General features: G+C 40.0%; 1 protein-coding gene across 14 annotated transcripts in view; it reads right to left on the reverse strand.

The window, feature by feature from the left end:
• Positions 1-21,570, reverse strand: part of nrxn3a (neurexin 3a) — a 134,304-nt gene that overhangs the window by 67,462 nt on the left and 45,272 nt on the right. For all 14 annotated transcript variants that reach the window (XR_009130343.1, XR_009130341.1, XR_009130342.1 and 11 more), the window contains exons 6-7: positions 16,941-17,242; positions 13,989-14,150 (exon numbers count right to left, since the gene is read on the reverse strand). Coding sequence is in view for 10 of the 14 variants with exons in the window: in XM_058077788.1 (XP_057933771.1) it covers positions 13,989-14,150; positions 16,941-17,242 (464 nt within the window). In the remaining 4 variants the exon portion in view is untranslated. The remainder of the gene's footprint in view (positions 1-13,988; positions 14,151-16,940; positions 17,243-21,570) is intronic.

Raw genomic sequence — 21,570 nt, forward strand, 5'->3', positions numbered from 1 at the left:
TCCGGGTACTCCGGTTTCCTCCCACATTCCAAAAACATGCTAGGTTAATTAGCCACTCCAAATTGTCCATAGGTATGAATGTGAGTGTGAATGGTTGTTTGTCTATATGTGCCCTGTGATTGGCTGGCCGCCAGTCCAGGGTGTACCCCGCCTCTCGCCCGAAGACAGCTGGGATAGGCTCCAGCACCCCCGCGACCCTTGTGAGGAAAAGCGGTAGAAAATGAATGAATGATAGAATTACATTGACGGCAATTTTGTCCTTTTCTGGCGCCCCCTGGAGGCCATGGAGCCCTTACCGTTTGGCCATACAGTCGGCCAGGGTTGATGTAAAGTTATGGCATTCTCTAAAACCTTCTAAAATCTCATGTGTGACTGAAACCTAATGTCATTGCCATTGTCATGACAACCAATAAAACTAGTGCTGCTCGACCCCGCCCATTTTGGGAATGAATGCTCTGAAGGTCGCAGGGTCCATTTTGATACCTTTGGTAGGGGTGTGACGGTACATGGAGACTATGGTTCGATTTGATCTCAAAGGGATGAACAGGAACAGGAAGTGTGTTCGTCTCAAGTGGGAATGGGATAGTCTCGTGTTCGAGCACGTGTCCATGCAGGAAAACAAAAGAGGAAAAATGAAGGGGCCAATCTCTTATCACAGCCGTCCTAAACGCTGTCAATAATAATCATAGGATGGAGACATGGAGGGGGGGACGTGTGTGCAAATTGAAATCTGCTCAAGTGGAAAATTGAAGCCCCCCCCGCGCCAACCCCCCTGCCCTAATTCTCTGGGCAGTAATACGCTCTGTCTGGCTGGATTTTGGCCACAGTCGCCCACAAACACACGCCGTCCTCCTCCATTTCTCACTTTTATATGTATATCCTTTTTACTCTGTGTGCCCCAGGTACCGTCCCGCTGAGCGAGTGGGGGGATGAGATTATCAATAACCACCAGCGGACCTGACACTAAATAAACTCATCCCTCCAGGCGGCTTCATGGGACCTACCTGGGAAATTGGCTTCTCTTCCCTTCTCTCTTCTTGGTTTGTTACATACTTCCACTATCAACTCCCTCCTTGCATCGATCAATGTCACCCTCTCCCTATATGGCGTCCTAGGGCCTCGCAGTCACTTGGGGGCCCCCAATCGGCCAAGGGTTTCTCGGTCAAGCACTACGAAAACTTTTCCAATAAGATCAAATCCATAAAAAATTTAGACTTGAATGTACAGGAATTTCTAATAGTGGTGGATGTTGCCTCTAGACAACAACAAACAGCTAAACCTTTTCTAGACAGGGTCTTTTGTCAAAATATAGGCCCCTTTTCTAGGCAGGGTCTTTTGTCAAAATATAGGCCCCTTTTCTAGACAGGGTCTTTTGTCAGTACCTAGGCCCCTTTTCTAGGTGGGTCTTTTGTCAAAATATCGGCCCCTTTTCTAGGCAGGTTCTTTTGTAGATATCTAGGCACCTTTTCTACGCAGGTCTTTTGTCAATATATAGGCCCCTTTTCTCGGCAGGTCCTTTTGTCAATACCTAGGCCCCTTTTTTAGGCAGGTCATTTTGTCAATATATAGGCCCTTTTTCTAGGCAGGGTCTTTTGTCAAAATATAGGCCCCTTTCCTAGGCAGGTCCTTTTTCAAATACCTAGGCCCCTTTTTTAGGCAGGTTCTTTTGTCAAAATATAGGCCCCTTTTATAGGCAGGTTTTTTTGTCAAAATATAGGCCCCTTTTCTAGGCAGGTTCTTTTACAAATACCTGGGCCCCTTTTTTAGGCAGGTCTTTTGTCAACATATAGGCCCCTTTTTTAGGCAGGTCCTTTTGTCAGTACATAGGTCCCTTTTCTAGACAGGTACTTTTACAAATACCTAGGTCCCTTTTCTAGGCAGGTCCTTTTGTCAATACATAGGCCCCTTTTCTAGGCAGGGTCTTTTGTCAGTACCTTGGCCCCTTTTCTAGGCAGGTTCTTTTGCAAATACCCAGGCCACTTTTTTAGGCTGGTACTTTTGTCAATATCTAGGCCCATTTTCTAGGCAGGGTCTTTTGCCAGTACCTAGACCCCTTTTCTAGGCAGGGTCTTTTGTCAAAATATAGGCCCCTTTTCTCGGCAGGTTCTTTTGCCAAAATATAGGCCCCTTTTCTAGGCAGGGTCTTTTTCAAATACCTAGGCCCCTTTTCTAGGCAGGTTCTTTTGTCAATATCTAGGCCCCTTTTCTAGGCAGGGTCTTTTGTCAGTACCTAGACCCCTTTTCTAGGCAGGGTCTTTTGTCAAAATATAGGCCCCTTTTCTAGGCAGGTATTTTTGTCAATATCTAGGCCCCTTTTCTAGGCAGGTTCTTCTGTCAAAATATAGGCCCCTTTTTTAGGCAGGTCCTTTTGTCAATATATAGGCCCCTTTTCTAGGCAGGTTCTTTTGTCAATATATAGGCCCCTTTTCTAGGCAGGTTCTTTTGTCAAAATATAGGCCCCTTTTCTAGGCAGGTACTTTTGTCAAAATATAGGCCCCCTTTCTAGGCGGGTCTTTAGTCAAAATATCAGCCCCTTTTTTAGGCAGGTCCTTTTGTCAATATATAGGCCCCTTTTCTAGACAGGTGCTTTTGTAAATATCTAGGCCCCTTTTCTAGGCAGGTCTTTTGTCAAAATATCGGCCCCTTTTCTAGGCAGGTTCATTTGTCAAAATATAGGCCCCTTTTCTAGGCAGGTCCTTTTGTCAATATCTAGGCCCCTTTTCTAGGCAGGTACTTTTGTCAATACCTAGGCTCCTTTTTTAGGCTAGTACTTTTGTCAATATAAAGGACCCTTTTCTAGGCAGGTCTTTTGTCAATATATAGGCCCCTTTTCTCGGCAGGTTCTTTTGTCAATATATAGGCCCCTTTTCTAGGCAGGTTCTTTTGTCAATATATAGGCCCCTTTTCTAGGCAGGTTCTTTTGCAAATACCTAGGCCCCTTTTGTAGGCTGGTACTTTTGTCAATATATAGGCCCCTTTTATAGGCAGGTTTTTTTGTCAAAATATAGGCCCCTTTTCTAGGCAGGTCTTTTACAAATACCTGGGCCCCTTTTCTAGGCAGGTTATTTTGTCAATATATAGGCCCCTTTTCTGGGCAGGTTCTTTTGCAAATACCTAGGCCACTTTTTTAGGCAGGTTCTTTTGTCAATATATAGGCCCCTTTTCTAGGCAGGTTTTTTTGTCAAAATATAGGCCCCTTTCCTAGGCAGGTCCTTTTTCAAATACCTAGGCCCCTTTTCTAGGCAGGTACTTTTGTCAATATATAGGCCCCGCATCTGCGTGGAAGCTCAAGCCCAGAACGAAGGCTTCACCCGGGCCCTATTATTATTCCCCTCCACACTTATCTCCAGAACACACGTGAATGGAGAAGATACAGACTCCATGGAGACTTACACCCTGTAATCTGCCATCAGCCGGTTGCCGAGGTCTTTTCACAGTTTATCATCGACGTGACCTTGTCCTATTTGTCTAATTTGAAAGGAACCGTGACAACCAGGAGGCAGCTTACATTTACATGTACTTATATACATTTCATCCTAAACATAGTAAAGACAGAATTACATGACAACAATATGATGGTACAGAATGAATAAAACAGATGCAGCGGGTAATTATTACCTTCAGCTATACGTTCAGTTATACGTTCAGCTATATATTCAGCTATATGCTCAACTACACGTTCAACTATAAGTTCAGCTATACGTTCAGCTCTATATTCAGCTATAAGTTCAGCTGTACGTTCAGCTATATGTTCAGCTATACGTTCAGCTATATATTCAGCTATAAGTTCAGCTATATGTTCAGCTATACGTTCAACTATAAGTTCAGCTATACGTTCAACTATAAGTTCATCTATAGGTTCAACTATATGTTCAACTATATGTTCAGCTATACGTTCAACTATAAGTTTAGCTATAAGTTCAGCTATATGTTCAACTATAAGTTCAGCTATAAGTTCAGCTATACGTTCAGCTATGCGTTCAACTATAAGTTCAGCTATACGTTCAACTATAAGTTCAGCTGTACGTTCAGCTATATGTTCAGCTATACGTTCAGCTATATATTCAGCTATAAGTTCAGCTATACGTTCAACTATAAGTTCAGCTGTACGTTCAGCTATAAGTTCAGCTATACGTTCAACTATAAGTTCAGCTATACGTTCAACTATAAGTTCAGCTATAAGTTCAGCTATACGTTCAGCTATACATTCAGCTATACATTCAGCTATACGTTCAGCTATAAGTTCAGCTATAAGTTCAGCTATACGTTCAGAGTCATTATGTAAGATAAATAAAATGAAGAGGATTAGCGGTTGCAGGAACTTCATGGATGAGTTGAGGAGCGTCCCTTAAATTGAAAGATGGGGGGGGGGGGGGGTGTATATAGGATTTTGTAATTGTAGCAACATCGGTTTTATCAATTCATTAATTTCATCTTTTATCAGGACTTATCTGGCTTTCGTTTCCTTCCTTATTTATGCCTCTTCTGGAAGACTCCCTACCTTTCCTCGCTCATACTTATGACCCCCCCCCCCCCCCCCCCCCCCAAGTCATCCACAGTGGTGTGAAAAAGTGTTTGTCCTCTTCCTGATTTCTTTTTTTTTGTCACATTTTTTGTTAAGACAACTTTAACACAAAATGATGATTTTTTTAATGTAATTTTATTATTAAGGGAGAACTAAATCCAAACCTACATGGCCCCCCGTGGTCCCAGTGGTCTGTACTGATACTGATTGAGGGGTGCTGCTTCTGCCCACTTGACTTTTCCCAAGTGGGACTAATGGATGACCTGAGGCAGGAGGCAGGAACCATGACCTGCGACTATGACCGAGCCTTCTGACACCAGGCCACACATTTGGTTCCAGAACGCCTTGGTGGTCTTACAAGAACTGAAGTGACCTACCAAAGAGCCCCAGATTTGTCTCCGAGAAGGTTTGTAGCTTGTAATATGCATTTTGGATGTTTTTGTTTCATATTTCTGTGAACAAATGTTTTTTTTTCTTTCTTTTAATCTGTAAAGGTGTGCCAACAACTTTATCCACATCTGTAAGTACTTTCATGAAAATATATGTTCAGTATCTGCAGATGAAATATGTCACAATGGTGAGGAGCATGTAATTAGTCACGGTTTGGTCATGTCGAGGGTGTTTTTCCAGAATTACCCACAAGGTGGCGTCCTTTGTTTACCTCAGAGCAGCCATCATAGTGGAGGCATCATGATCTGCAGCCACTATAGCTTTGCTGTCATATGTTCCCATATGGGACCCTCGGTGTGACCCATCAGTTATTTCCTTAACCTTCCTCTTGTGTTAGCTTTCTGGTATCATCTCTTATGTTAACGGGTCGGTTTTGACCCATATTATGTATTAAATCAGCTATAAAATACACTAAAAACAATAAGTTACCATCAAATTTGCTTCTCATGTCTTGGTTACCTTCTTAGGCTTCCTTATCCATGAAAATGTTGCTTTTAATACTTTTGGTGTGGCCATGTAGGCCTTTTTTTGTCACTATACCCCTCCATTTCTATTTCCAAAAATGAACCTCAAAAGAATCATATTCATAAATTGAAGGTTCTTTTGTTACCTGGCTATTACTGAGGGATATAGTTATTTATTTTACTCATTTTAGTATGAATCACTAAAGAAACATGTATGGTGTTGGGGTGAATTTTGACCCATATATATTCATGTCAAGAAAAGGTAGAAAAAGTGATTGTTTTCAGCAACAGAACTTTAGTATAAAGTGAAATGAAAAATCAGAACAGGTCCAGATCTTGGTTCACTGTACTTCTTGCCATTCTTTCCATGATCCAAATTGTAAATGTGAAATCAGCCAATCAAATGAGTGAATTCCCCTCACATGTGTGGACCTTGTTTTTCTGCTGGTATACTGGAAAAGCGGTCAAAATGAGAATCCCCTGAAGCTTCCATGATGAGAAGAGGAGCTGGTTGTCATTGTGTTGGCTAATTGGACACTTATGACTTCAGTTGGGGCTCAAAATATTGCTTTATAGTCATATTATTAGAACCGGGTCCAAACCCACCCTAACAATACAGTGGTCATAATTTCAACCAGACCATTTTAAAATGTAGTAAAAATTATTTTTTGGGTTTTATTTTGTTGAAATAGAGTTTCCTGACAAAGTCAAAAAAGCCTTGTTGCAATAAATAAATAAATGTTATGGGATTCTTTTGATGCAGTTTACGATGGGACTTGCAGGAAAACATGCAAAAATGTCCCCAATATTGGTTCATACCAAAGGTGCTGTGGTGATGTAATACTAACCATACTAACTAACCATACTAACCACTAATACTAATAATACTAACCACCAATTAGTCAATCATCTGCATTGGTAACAGGCAGGGATCATAGCAGTTGTTGGCATTGAGGTCCTACTTGAAGGTACCTGGGACCTGCATTCGGCAAACCGGATATGAGTCACGTTGGCTTCAGGACAGGTCGTGCCCCCCCCCCCCAGAAGCATTTATCTACGAGACTGTGGATATGATTCATATGTATTGACATATGATTCTTTTCCATCCGGGATGACACGAGTCCTGCCACATCATGGAAAAGGGGAATCCCGTGAGGTTGGGCATCGCCAACGCTTTCTTCTAATTTTACATGTGAACCCCCCCCCCCCCCCCCCCCCCCAGGGTAATGCTCTTGCTGACGGCAACTACCACTACTGACTGTAACAGCATTCCTCGTGACACTGTGATTACGTGACATTGTCATATCCGTTATGTCATTTTGTGTTTTACGCCCCACCTCCGCCAGTCAGGAAGGATTACATCGGGAATTCCGCTATGACTGGTAAATCCCATTTTCTTCCACCATCTCCCTCCGAGTGGCAGGGCCAGTAGTCTCAGTAGGAAAGCCCAGACCGGACGGTCTCCGGGTCTCCGGCCCCCAATCTTCACCCAAGCGTTCCCAGGCCGGAGTGCCCAAGGTTTGCCGGGGGCCTCCTTTCGGCTGGACAACCCCAGAGCACCTCACCAGGGACCAGATACCAGGGCCACCCCAAAGTGGCATCCATTCCACACTGGTTCAGTCGCTCAGAATCCTGTCCTCGTGAGAAATTTTACTAGGGACCGAAACCGTAAAATACAGCATAGCCAACACGAGGGTTAGCGCTCCGCCTCAATCTTACAAAAATTGAAAATGTTTTGTGCTGATCTAAGATGATCTATTATGGTACCAGCGTTTTTATCGTTAGCAGAAATATTATATGATTTTTATTCCTTTCACGATCAGGTCATATTTTAGATGTTTAGTATTTTGGCTAGCTGAACTCGCCTATGCTATTCGGCTTCAGGATCTTCCTCCCACTCTCCCACAGGCCTGGTGGAGAACCATCTGCTCCTGCTGACCCGGCAGCAGGTCCACAAACCAACCCTCCCTCCCCCCCCCAATATGGTAAATGGACACCAGTTAGTGTGCCGAGCGGTATGAGTGACGACTCGTAACATTTGGAGGTCACGACTCGTTCAATTCCATTCTCACATGTATTATTATTATTATTATTATTATTATTATTGTTATTATTATTATTATTATTATTATTATTATTATTATTATTATTATTATTATTATTATTATTATTATTATTATTATTATTATTATTATTATTATTATTATTATTATTATTATTATGTCACAATAAAGTCCATTAAATGTATTTCCAGTTTAATTTACTGTAACCTGATAACTTACTTAATCAGTGCAATATAATATCCAAACTATTTCCACAGAGGGCCACGTAACCGAAATGATGCAATATTGATATTCAGCTAAGAAGTTATATTGTAATATTTCAAGAAAAAAACTGCATCTTATCTTTGTGATATCAGTGAAAACTATGAAATTTGACCTTTCCTCCTTTTGTCCCCCCACTTTATTCCCATAATATAACTTTTCCCAAAGCTCATGTTCCCAAAATTACAACTTTGTATTCTTTCTCATAATACATCTCCAAATTTAATGTATTTAATATTTCAACTTGATGCTCCTGAAATAACATTATTTTTCTTCCGAGTTTATTCTTATAACTTTTTTCATTATATATTTTCTCTTCATATTATGACATTTGTCTTGTATAAGTACAGCTGTTTTGTTGTTTTGTTGAATTTTTGTTGAATTTCTTCTTATAAATTTTCTCCTTGTAATAATAACTTGGTTCCATAATATTTGGACTTCATTCTCATAACATAACATAATTAGAACGTAGAACATTAGAACCCCAACTTAAATTACAAAGCTGTTGTTTTGTTTCTCATACTGTTAATTAATGACTTTAATTTTAATATTTCAACATTTATGCTTTTAATATTACCTTATTTTCTTCATATAATATTGCATTGTTATTTTCATAAAATTATGACTTCATCTTCTTAGACTGCAACTTTTCAAAAAATATATATTTTGACTTTATTCTTATTAAATTACATTTTTTTTTAATTTTTTTGCTGTTTTTTTAAATTGTCGTATTAAATTATACATTTTTTAAAGAATGTGGCGAGGGCCAATAAAGAAACATCAGCAGGCCGCAAATGGCCCGTGTGCTGCACTTTGCCCCCCGGGTATGAATATATTGCAGGAAGTAGATATATAGAGTACACGTAGTACATGTATGTAGTACATGCAAATTGAAGTAGGGGAGTAAAGCAATATGACGGATGGATGTGAGAACAGCAGTGGGTGTTTTTTTTCTTCTTCAGGGTGCAGTCCTTTGTGTTCCACTATCTACTGATGCAGGAAGAGGACTCCATGTGAGAGGCAGATAGAGGGTGCTGGGGGGGTGGAGGGGGGGGGGGGGGTGGTGACAATTACAGCAATTATGCGTTATTGTAGGCCATTATGCATTTTGTAGGCTCTGAGATGTAGGCTTTCTCTGTAATTGCTGGCCTATGAAAGGCATAACAATCACAGGCCAGCCAGCCAGTCAGCCAGCCAGCCGCCGCATGGGCTACCCGGGGCAACCAGTATTTGGTGCCATGGTAACAAAACATTTTTCGATAATGCCACTCTAGATGGCGAGGACAAGAGCAATGCTAGCAAGCAAATTAGCCCCATAATGGTGGGAGTGCAGGATAAGAGGGTGTTGGAGAGAAGAAAGGCTAGCTGGTTACTGGTGAACACGTGAAACTGTGGAAGGGGAGTACTGTCATACGTGAAAGGAGAGGGTATCAAACCCGAAGGGATGATATTTCATAATTGCTAAATTAATTGCTTTCATTTCGTATAGCATACTACAACTGTGTGCACGTGGTTTCGAATCATACCCTTACCTATTAGGTACAAGGTGCATTATTAAAAAAATAAAAATAAAAATAAAAATAAAAATAAAAATAAAAATGAAAATGAAAATGAAAATGAAAATGAAAATAAAAATAAAAATAAAAATAAAAATAAAAATAAAAATGAAAATAAAAATAAAAATGAAAATAAAAATAAAAATAAAAATAAAAATAAAAATAAAAATAAAAATAAAAATAAAAATAAAAATAAAAATAAAAAACCTTAAACTGTATTATGGAAAGCAGGAAGTGAACAAATGTAACAGTTACTGATTATAAAAGTACCAGTTGGAGGGGTAGGATTTAATAAGCTTTGCTTCTTCCTACTCCTTTTGGACATGTGGAACTGGGAACTGATTATGGGATGCACTCAATTGGAATCTGATGCATGTTCAAGTGAAATTAAACCATTACCAATAATACCTGAAGTTAATTTGATGCATGTGTTACAGTCAAACTCACACCATTAATATAACAACTCAATAGAATAAATAATAATTTCACTTTAAGAATTGCTGGATAGTTAAGCTCGTGTTTGCAATGCTTTGTGGGTAATACACTGTGAAGCAAGTTTATTCTAAACTTAAAGAAAGGGTTTCAAATTTACCACTTCCACACAGAATGGGAGAATATTTTTTTTTTCATTTGACCATGTCGGATATGCCACGGCTGACTCCAATGTAAAGTCAAGTCTCATCAATGTAACATTACTGACATCTAGTGGCCAGAATGCTACATCTTTCAATATTTTTGGACTACAGTAAAGTCTCGTTATATCGATATCGGTTATATCAAAGTACTGCTTATTACGATACTATTTTCATTTCCCGGCAAATTTCTAGTTTTTTATGATATAATTAGTTCCGGTTAGTACGATAATCCGGTTACTACGATGCCCTTTTCATCTCCCGCCAGCCAATTTGGTCTGCTTATATCGATACAAAAGCAGCTTAAAGCTGAATCAATATTTGCTTAAGGATTTCAATACCACCATTAGCGAAATCTGTAAACGGCGTATTGTTTGATTTTCGGCTAACACCGTTTCGGCTTTTCCGACGGACGGTAATTAGAGGATTACAGGTAATTAATATGAGGTAAGTATTAAACAATCTTTTGAAGTAAAGGAGTAAATATTTGTATAATTTAGAGGGAAGATTCAGTGAATAGACTTAGTGTTTTCAGATGTGTTCAATATTCTTGGCACTAGCTTTACTGATAAATTATGAAAGTAAACTTACGGTATTGCTTGATCAAAGAAGCAATCTCTTGTTGTTTGAAATAAATCAATACACTTGTATCTTAAAGATTAATTTGATAAGTAAATCTACAATACTAGTAAACATCAAAAGGAATGAAAGCAGGTATAAATTGGAGTTGTGAAGCTCGTGAAGCGTTTTAGAGATAAAATCTGCACGAACAATTGAATTATTCCATACATGTATTTAATTGTGTTGTATTCAGATATCTTTTTATCGCTTGCAATAATCACAGTTTTTCATATGTACATTCTCTCGTGTGTATAGAACAATGTCGAGTGCATTATTGAATATTTACTCAGAGTCACTATTGCAAGAGTGCGTTATGAAAATAATAAATGTTGAAAAAAAATGTGACCCATCTGACATGAACCGAATTGTGTTATGTATATGAATGCAATCATTTTTTGCAACAATGTTTATGGTTTTGTCTGCTGAAGCGTGAGGATTTTGCATTGGTTGAATTTTAGAAAAAGAAATAGTCATTAAAAAAGTGTAAAGACGTTTTTATTTAATGCATAAGTTTATTTTTCACTTCACTACAGTACAAAGGCATGCTAGATACGCAATCCATGAACTCAAGGAGAAAATGACATGCCATATCAAAGATCCCCCATTTATCGCCCACTTTTAATGCAGTTCGGCGCAGGATCGGTTATGTCGATATTTTTTCCGACTCCCGAGAATATCGATATAACGAGACTTTACTGTAATAATAGTCCACAGTGTACCACCAAACAGTAATGTACTCATTATTTTTGGAAAAAAAGGAACCTGCTTGAACCTCGATGTAGCGACGATGACGAAAGCACCACAATTAATATCTGATGACGACAATCCCGGAGTGGTCAGTATTTCCATAAAGTGGTTCCAGAGTTTAACACTTAACCAAAGACAAAATGAATCTGTGCTTCCATAAACATATGAATATGTCTCTGAGTTATTATTGTTGTATTTGAGACTGCCTGCACGGAGCGGCCGATACAGGCAACGGCAAACCTGCCAAGCACAGCACAGAGCAGGAAGTAGGCCAGAGGGGGATTAAATGGCTACTGCGCTACTTCCTCACTCTCCCTGCAGCCCATATGATACCGTTCGCACTCAGTATGTGTGTGTGTGTGTGTGTGTGTTGTCATGGAAGTGTGTCACAGAAAGCCAGTTCCCTGCTGCCACCATGCTGCAGCGACCGACTCCATTCAAGTTTTAGATATGACATCACGAGCTTGCGGGAGCAGCATATTTCTGTCTGAGCGGGTTTTTGTGTTTTTGTGTTTCGGCGATGAGGGCACCCTTGCAGCGCACGCCCTGCAAACCGATGTCGGCAAAATAAGCGCAAAGCCAAGCCTCTGATGTTACGATTTCAAATTCTTACCAGACAACTTTACATGAACGAATGCTTTGATTCTTAATTAAATGAAGCCATATGTTCATTTCCTGTTTCCAGCTGGCTACCGGGCTACTGCAGCTATGCTATGTTTTTTTTTTTTTGTTTGTTTTTAATTTGGGCAAATATATGAAACATTACAGTGCATTTCTTACATCAATGAAAATATAACTTTCCATTATTTACATTTGTATTCAACTATCTGATCACAAGCCCAAAAGGTAGTAGGCAGAAGCAAAAGCTTAGAAATGCTTAGAAATCATTTTTGCAAGACATAATCATGTTCATGCTACAGTCTTGTTTTCAACTGTTATTATTATCAAAGTAATATTATTATTGTTATTATCATTATTATCATTATTGTTATAATCTTTATCTTTATCACCATTATTATTGTTATTACAGTAAACCTCGGATATATCGGACTCGGATATATCGGAAATTCGCTCACAACGGACAGATAAAAAAGAACCGATTTTTCTGTAATGCATTTCCAATAAAAATTCATTGCATATATCGGATTTTTTATAACGGATTTCGCCTATTTCGGACAAAATCTCCAGTCCCGTTCCAATGCATTTCCATTAAATTTCCCTCGCATATATCGGATGGCCGCATCGTGGCGCTCCGATTCGCCGAATCGTGACAGGCCGCTATACGACGTCATTTGCAGCGTTTGCAGCGTTGCCTGCGCGTCCAGGTACATTGGAAACATAGTCAAGGAAGTGCCTTTTTATAACGGATAAAATCCAATTTACGCATATACCGGATATAAATCCGATATATGCGTAAAACGGACATTTTCCGATATACGCATATAACGGATTTCGCTTATATCGGACAAAACCAGTGGGAACAATTGAATCCGATATATCCGAGGTTTACTGTATTACTATTACCGACTTCTGGGATGGTTCCCAGAAGTTCCCTGCCAACCCAAATGAGCCTAAGAGTGAAGTGACGACTGATCCCAGAGGTCACAAAAGACCCCTCATCAACATCCGAAGAACTGCATGCCTCACTTGCCTCAGTTAAGGTCAGTGTTCATGACTCCACCATAAGACAGACGCTGGGCAAAAGGTTCCAAGACCAAAACCACTGCTGAACTAAAAACAACATTACGACTCGTCTCCATTTTGCCAGAAAACATCTTGAGGATCCCTAAGACCTCTGGGAAAATACTCTGTGGTCTGACCAGACAAAAGCTGGACTTTCTGGAAGGTGTGGGTCCCATTACATCCGGACTAAAACTAACACTGCATTTCGGAAAAAGAACATTTGGTTAAAATTTGGTGGTGGTAGTATGACGGTCTGGAGCTAGCATCTGCTTCAGGACCTGGAAGACTTGCTGTGATAAATATAAGCAGGGATTCTGATGTCTACCAAAAATGTCCGGCCATCTGTTGGTGACCTCAAGCTGAAACCAAAAGATCAAAACACACCAGCAAGTCCACCAAATGAAGACTTTGGAGCGGCCTAGTCCAAGTCCTGACCCGAAATCTATTGAGATGCTGAGGAGTGACCTTCAAAAGTTTTCATCGTGGTATTACGAACGGTTGAATCAAGGGAACAGGACTCTCCTTTGTTTATATGGTCCTGGTGAGTGTGTCCCCTGGGGGTGGCCCCAACAAGGTGTCTTGGTCGTCTTCAACCAACAAGAAGAGTTCGGTCGCCTTGATCCAACCATGACCTGGATGATTGAGAGTCTACGCTGACACTATTATGACAGGATGTACTCCGACAGGGAGTCGGGGGCCAGGAAGGCCTTCTCTGCTGACCGTTGTTCCATTAAAGGTTGTTTGCAAAAATGCAACAAATACGTGCAAACACGAAAACATCCAAATGTGCAATAAATGATTTCTTCTTCTGAAGAAGAACTTCTATCCCACAGGTGATAAAAACAACGTCTGCTTTGCCTCAACTCCAAGGGGCTGCTGTGGCGCAGTACCTTGTATTCCAGTAAAACCCAGATAGCACCGGACCTCTTAGCCGATGACTTCAATAACGCAAACGGTTCACGACTATCATCAATAAAACATCTCACCTCTTTGAGGCAGCCCATGAAGTTGTTGCTGACAGGAGATCCGGGCAGATCGGCCGTGCTGGGGCTTCCGCCGACATAGAAGAAGTCATCTGAGCCCAGCATGGTGTAGTCCTCCTGGGTGTAACCCGTGGTGGTCAAAATCCCGTCCACCGATATGGTCACCTGACAAAGTGGTGAAAGACGAGATAGGTCGATACGTTCACCACAGAGAGAAAGACTTAGTAGGTCTTTAGTCTTTAGTTATGGAAACACATTTTTTCATCACTACATTTTTTTCCTGTATGTACAGCGGGGAAAATGGGCATCGCCTGCTGATTTTGTGGGTTTGCCCCCCCCTTACAACAACATGAAAAGTACCTCATTTTTAGGGTACGTCTACTGTAACAGAAAGAGAATCCGAATCAGCAGGAACTCAAACACTTATTTTCCACACTGTGAGTACAATCCAAAATAAAAATAAATATCATTACCGTATTTTCTGGACTATAAGTCGCTCCGGAGTATAAGTCGGACAAGGCCAAAAATGCATAATTAGGTAGAAAAAAACATACATAAGTCACACTTAAGTATAAGTATAAGTCGCATTTTTTGCGGGTAATTTATTTGACCAAAACAGACATTACGTCCTCTTGGAAGGCAAGTTCTAACAATAAAAGAATAGAGAACAGGCTGAATAGGTGTAAGATATGCTAACACAATGCTTATTCAGCTACACAAAAAATAAACATGAACACAAAAGGTGTCCAGTGTTTATGGAACATAAACACTTTTTTCATTTATAAGTCGCTCTGGAGTATAAGTCGCAGGAACAGCCAACCTATGAAAAAAGTGCCACTTCCAGTCCGGAAAATACGGTATTTAAAAAATGGATGCAAGCGTAAAGGTCACGCAGGATGAAAGACCCACTCTGCAGGGTATTATTAAAAATGTAAAAAAGCTACGGTCAATACCCAAAACTCATAACATGAAATTTTTGCCTTTGATTTCAGCTGCGTCTCCACAAGAACGGACTAAGTCCGCATCACTGCCCGATTTTGCGTTCTGATCTTTTCTCCGTGGAGAACAAGACCCCACAGTCCACATTTTTCCGGGCATGAGCCATGGACCCTCACTTGGAGGGTACCGATGCCCATCACAGCTTCGCACTTGGCTGCGAACCGATCCAGTGAGAACTGAAGATCAAGACCTAATGAAGCCAGCATTACCAGATCGTCTGCAAACAGCAGAGACTCAACCCTGCAGTTGCATTGGTAATAATTAGTCAGTAATGAGGATATTTTTGTGGTAAATTCCAAAATGCTGTATTTATGGAAAGATGATATCCCTGCAGTGTGGGCTATACCTCACCAACGAGAACGTGAACGAAGATGATATAAAGGATACATCCAATCTTACTCCAATACTTGGTATGACCTGAACCGGTTACACAGTCATCTCACCAAAAACAAACAGAAGCTTCAGCTGAAGGAAAAACTCCTAGTATGTCTTTATGTTTACATGGACATCAATATTCCAGTACTAACTCTACAAAGGCAATACTTGGTCAGTAATAATCAAAACTTTGAAAACCATGTTCATAATATCCTAACCAAAATATAATCATCAGCTATTGTAGGTATGCTAATACTATAGTAATACCATAAATCCGAATTGAATTACTTGATATTTGGGATGATGGGGAGTTAACAGGAGTTAAGGGAACCAGGAACAAGGAGATGTAGACTTGGACAAGTATGACCAGATCAGGGGAAGGTCCTGTCAGAGCAGCTTTCTTACAGAACTGACTATTGTTTGGGAGGATCCCGTTGGGGAGGCCTTTAAATGTAAAAATCCGCATTACTCAGACCTGGGATGGAAGTTGAAACAGTAGGGTGGTCAGCTGCTCCACCACAAAGTTCCTAAAGGTCTGGGGATCAGCAGGCGAGCACAAAGGAAGGCTATCAAAATGCTGACCAATGTCGCACAAAGACGTAGTCTTCGGCTTCGGATAAGGACAAAGGATCCTGTCTGGGGCCCGAGATGATGGAAGCATGAATCGACAAGTCAACAAACGCCTTCCTCAGTTCAGGACGAAGTGATTCTGGGCTGAAACACCTGAATCGAGGTACACGGCTGATGATTTGTCAAAGGTTGGCCTCAATCTGCGGTCACGGTTGAGACAGGAAGACTCCGATATGTACTGAAATTCAGGGATTGTAATACTGCTCATGAATCTTAGAGGTTGTCGATATTTGCTTCCAAGAATGGTTACTAGACAATTTGACTTGCTGGTGTTTGCAATGATGGGAAACAAGAGTTAAGCTTTTGGATGGAGATGACAGTCTCCATCCAGTCGGACAGTTGGACAGTCGGACAGTCGGACAGTTGGACAGTTGGACAGTTGGACAATTTTTCGTATCATCTAAAAGCAACTTATTTAACTCTACAATCCAAATGTTTACAATAAAGTAAATAAGTTGGAAATGTTATCCATGTAAACATAGCCACGGAAAATCAAGGTCAGAGCTCTACTGAGGTCAAAGAGAAAAGAGAATTCCATGATCAATTTTGAGAAATACAAACCATTGTAAAAAAAAAGTTCCATTCCAAAGTAAAAGACAGAGCAGATGGAAGAATCCACAGCACAACACCCCAAAGCGACAATAAGGCATGATTGATATCTACCAGACAATGGAGTGTGTTGATCATGGTGTACCCAGTACCTGATTGCTTTGCAAAAAGGTGGAGTAGGTTAGAGATCAACTTATAGGAAGCGATGCTTTGTTGTACATAAAAACAAATGAAATGGAAACAAATTAAGATGAATTGAGTATTTTGTAAGACAAATTCAATTATTACAATTTGGGATCTGACGTTGAACACCCAGCTCTGTGCTCTGAACACATCTTAAATCGTAATTTTCAACTCCCCAGTCGTGGTTCTAGTGTTGGTCCACACGGGAAATTGCCTTACCTGACGGAGGTTGCGAGTCACTTTGACATCATGCCAGGAATTGTCGTTGAACTTTCCGTTGACAGGCTCAACGATTGCTTCAAAGGCTCCGGAGCCCAGGTTGATCACAAGGGAAACGGCGCCATCCTTCAGCGCCAAGTTGACATAGTCGGCCGACTTGCCCGTGTGAAGTATAAGGCCGTTGCGCTGCCACGTCTTGAAGGAGAGCGTGATCTCATCACTGCTGCTTTGGATTGGGTTCTGGGAGAGGTCGTAGCAGAAGTATTCAGAACCACGAAAAGTGGCCACGTTCTCTTCTCGTGCTGTGTTGGGATTACAAAAAAAGCACAAGTGTGGAATCATTAATTTTCAGGCATTAAACCGTCAATCGTTCATTCCCGGAAGAATGTACTCAAATTCCAAACACCCAAATTCTGGGCTCCCTGCATTGGTTGCCTGTTCGCTTTAGGATTGATTTTAAGATTTTATTTGTTTTTAAGTCGTTGAATGGGCTGGCCCCCAAATACATCTCGGACTTCATCCAAATTTACTCTCCAGCGTGGTCACTGAGGTCCGAGGGCCAGCTCCAACTTGTGGTGCCCAAGATGAGATTTAAGACCAGGGGGGACCGAGCCTTTTCTGTGGTTGGCCCCAAGCTATGGAACTCTCTCCCCTCCCAAGAAAAAAAGGCCCCCAACATCGAAAGTTTTTTTTTTTTTTTTTGTCCCGTCCAGCCATTGGGGCAGATAGTATTGTTGATCTAAATGCCCTTACATGCTACATGCTAACAGAAACAACATCGAAAGCTTTAAGTCTCGTCTTAAAACCCATTTTTATTCTCTGGCTTTTAACTCGGAGTGAGTGGTATGGCCCTTTTATATACTTAACTACTTATTACTTTGCTTCTTGTTTTTAATATTTTAAATATCTATTTTACTATTTTATTTCTTAAATGATGTTTTAGTTTTGGATTAAATTCAATTTGTACCATAATTTATTGTATTTTATTTTTACTTTTTATTTTACTAGTCTGTGCAGCACTTTGGAAACTCTGTTTATAAAATGTGTTGAAAATATATATATAAAGTGTATAAAAATAAATAAAGTGGATTGGATTGGATTGGACCAGATATGTGTATGTCTCCAACTCACAAACACCTCTCTTGTCAGCTCCCTCATTGTCTCTAAACCACAGCCAGTTGCATTCACTGACACTCCGAAAATCACAACAACATCATAATTATACGTTCACATTATTTTTTTTTATGTGAAAACCTGATTCACTTTACATCTGTTTTGGTTAGAGTCATCAATGACACTAACCAAGGTTTTTCTGCTTAAAGAATGTTGGTGCAGAAAAACAAATGTGTGAGTAGATGGAGGGAATAACAATAGATAATTGTTGTCGGGCGGCTCGGCGGCCAAGTGGTTCGCGCGCAGACCTCACAGCTAGGAGACCAGGGTTCAATTCCACCCTCGGCCATCTCTGTGTGGAGTTTGCATGTTCTCCGCGTGCATGTGTGGGTTTTCTCCGGGTACTCCGGTTTCCTCCCACATTCCAAAAACATGTTAGGTTAATTGGCCACGCCAAATTGTCCATAGTTATGAATGTGAGTGTGAATGGTTGTTTGTCTATATGTGCCCTGTGATTGGCTGGCCACCAGCCTCGCCTCTCAGACAGCTGGGATAGGCTCCAGCACCCCCGCGACCCTTGTGAGGAAAAAGCGGTAGAAAATGAATGAATGAATCAATTTTCGGAATAGTCAGACATACAATAAAACAAGTCAGAGAGGGGAAAAAAAATCCAAAAGGAGGTGCGCTGCATTTTAGTTTTGACCTTGGTAGAAGAGAAACAAGCAATTCAGGGGAATCAGCAGCTGCCGGGAGAAAAAAAGGTATAGAAACGCTGCAGGATAATGCAGAAAAATGGCCTAGTCAAGAGTCATTATCCATGAGATCATCTTTAATTAACTCACCGTCTCCGAGGGGAAAATACTATAGACGGAGGGCTCAGTCACAAACCGGACAATATATCAGCCATCACGAGCCATCATGAGCTCCACCCCCACTCACACTAAATAAGCAGAACATTTACAACAAATAGGATGATTACATTTTTCACACTTTTATCAGTGGCGTGCCGTGCATTTTGTTCCTGGGCCTTCAGTGCAGACCTAAGCAACACGATTCATTTTTCAATACAAATACATATACATAAATTGTATATATATACCGTATTTTCATAGGTTGGCTGTTCCTGCGACTTATACTCCAGAGCGACTTATAAATGAAATAACTGTTTATGTTCCATAAACACTGGACACCTTTTGTGTTGATGTTTATTTATTATGTAGCTGAATAAGCCTTGTGTTAGCATATCTTACACCTATTCAGCCTGTTCTCTATTCTTTTATTGTTACAACTTGCCTTCCAAGAGGACGTAATGTCTGTTTCGGTCATATAATAAATTACCCGCAAAAAATGCGACTTATACTCCAGTGCGACTAATGTATATATTTTTTGTACCTAATTATGCATTTTTGGCTTTGTGCGACTTATACTCTGGAGCGACTTATAGTCCAGAAAATACAGTACCCTCAAAAAATGCGACTTATACTCCAGTGCGACTTATGAATAAAAAACTGTTTATGTTCTATAAACACTGGGCACCTTTTGTGTTCATGTTTATTTTTTAATAAGCATTGTGTTAGCATATCTTACACCTATTCAGCCTGTTCTCTATTCTTTTATTGTTACAACTTGCCTTCCAAGAGGACGTAATGTCGGTTTTAGTCAAGTAGTTTGGAAAAGAAATGACCTGCAAAAAATGCGACTTATACTCCAGTGCGACTTATGTATGTTTTTTTTCTACTTAATTATGCATTTTTGGCCTTGTGCGACTTATACTCCGGAGCGACTTATAGTCCAGAAAATATGGTATGTAAACTTCCTTCCTGTATATAAGCTTCCTCTAAACTATATTGGCATTTCCTCAGTCACCCTCATTAGTCCCCCTCATTGTTGTAACCAAAATATATTACTCTTGATATCTCCCTCTCGTTGCTCTCTGGACCCATAATTAACGGAAGCGTGATTATGGCGTGCCCTTGCAACCCTAATGATAATAACGCTACGCAGAGTCCAGGCTACTCCGAATCAGGGAGTCATCAGGGTCGTTTTGCTCCAAAGAAATGCTAATCAAGTCAAAGGTTTTTACTAAACAAAGATGAATGTCATGCCATGAATGATTTAATGGTAATGGTTTAATTTCATTTGAACGTGCATCAGATTCCAATTGAGTGCATCCCATAATCAGTTCCCAGTTCCACATGTCCAAAAAGAGTAGGAAGAAGCAAAGCTTATTAAATCCTACCCCTCCATCTGGTACTTTTACAATCACTAACTGTTACATTTGTTCACTTCCTGCTTTCCATAATACAGTTTAAGGGTTTTTTTTTTTTTTTTTTTTTTTTAATAATGTACCTCGTACCGAAGTACTCGGTGATATTATGAGCATCCAATGCCATAATGGTTACCATAGTAAGTGTCAATATAGTGATATATATAGCACATCATGACTGGTTCAAGACTCTTCATCCTTGTATTTAGCAAACATCAACTGCTTGTATTGTTTCTTGAATTGGCTCATCGTGCATTGTTTGATTTCCTTACTCAATCCATTCCATAGTTTGATTCCACATACTGAAATGCTATGGCTAGCATAACGTAGTCCTAGCATAGAAGTGTTTCAAATGTACTTCTTCCCTGAGATCATATTTCTCCTCTCTTGTAGAGAAGTATTGGATGACATTTTTAGCTAATTGCTTTTTGATTTTTAGTCTTATGCATTATTTTAGCTGTTTGAAGATGAACTATATCAGCAAGTTGAAGTATTTGTGATTTAAGAAATAAGGAGTTAGTATGTAGTATTTAAGAATCAAAGCATTAGTTCATGTAAAGTTGTCTGGTAAGAATTTGAAATCGGAGGCCCGGCTTTGCACTTATTTTGCCGACATCGGTTTACAGGATGTGAGCAGCAAGGGTGCCCTCATCACACAAAAACACAAAAAACACAAAAAAACATTTTTAGAAATAAGGAGTTAGTATGTTCTCTGTAGGCGGCATTATGAATTATCCTTACTGACCTTTTTTGCAGTACATTTAGCCAGTGAAGATTGCTTTTATAGTTATTAGCCCATATTTCCACACAATAAGTAAGATATGGTAGAACCAGAGAGCAATAAAGAGTGTGGAGTGATTTCTGATTGAGAACACATTTTGTTTGGATTATTGAATATGTACATTCAATATAGCGCCATCATTTGATGGATTAGGTAGAATAAGTCCTTATTCTAGTCCGAGTGTTTGTCTATAAAAGTGTCAGAAGGAAAGTCGGCAAACAGTAGAGTTATGGTCTTACTCAATCTCAACTCCAGGTAATAGAAGGGTGTTTTCTGGGGGTGTCAAAGAACTAAAAATATGCTACAGTATAATCATGTGACCATAAATAACACATCCAGCTATTCCCAGGTAGGAAGTCTATTGCTCGCTCAATCCATTTTCTGTCTTATTCCATGTTGTTTCTCTGCTTTAAGGCAATTATTTCATCCTCAAAGCTGTAATTTTAATAGAGAGAGAAGGCAGCGAACAT

The sequence above is a fragment of the Doryrhamphus excisus genome, chromosome 7 (genome assembly GCF_030265055.1).
Source record: "Doryrhamphus excisus isolate RoL2022-K1 chromosome 7, RoL_Dexc_1.0, whole genome shotgun sequence".
Lineage (NCBI taxonomy): Eukaryota > Metazoa > Chordata > Actinopteri > Syngnathiformes > Syngnathidae > Doryrhamphus > Doryrhamphus excisus.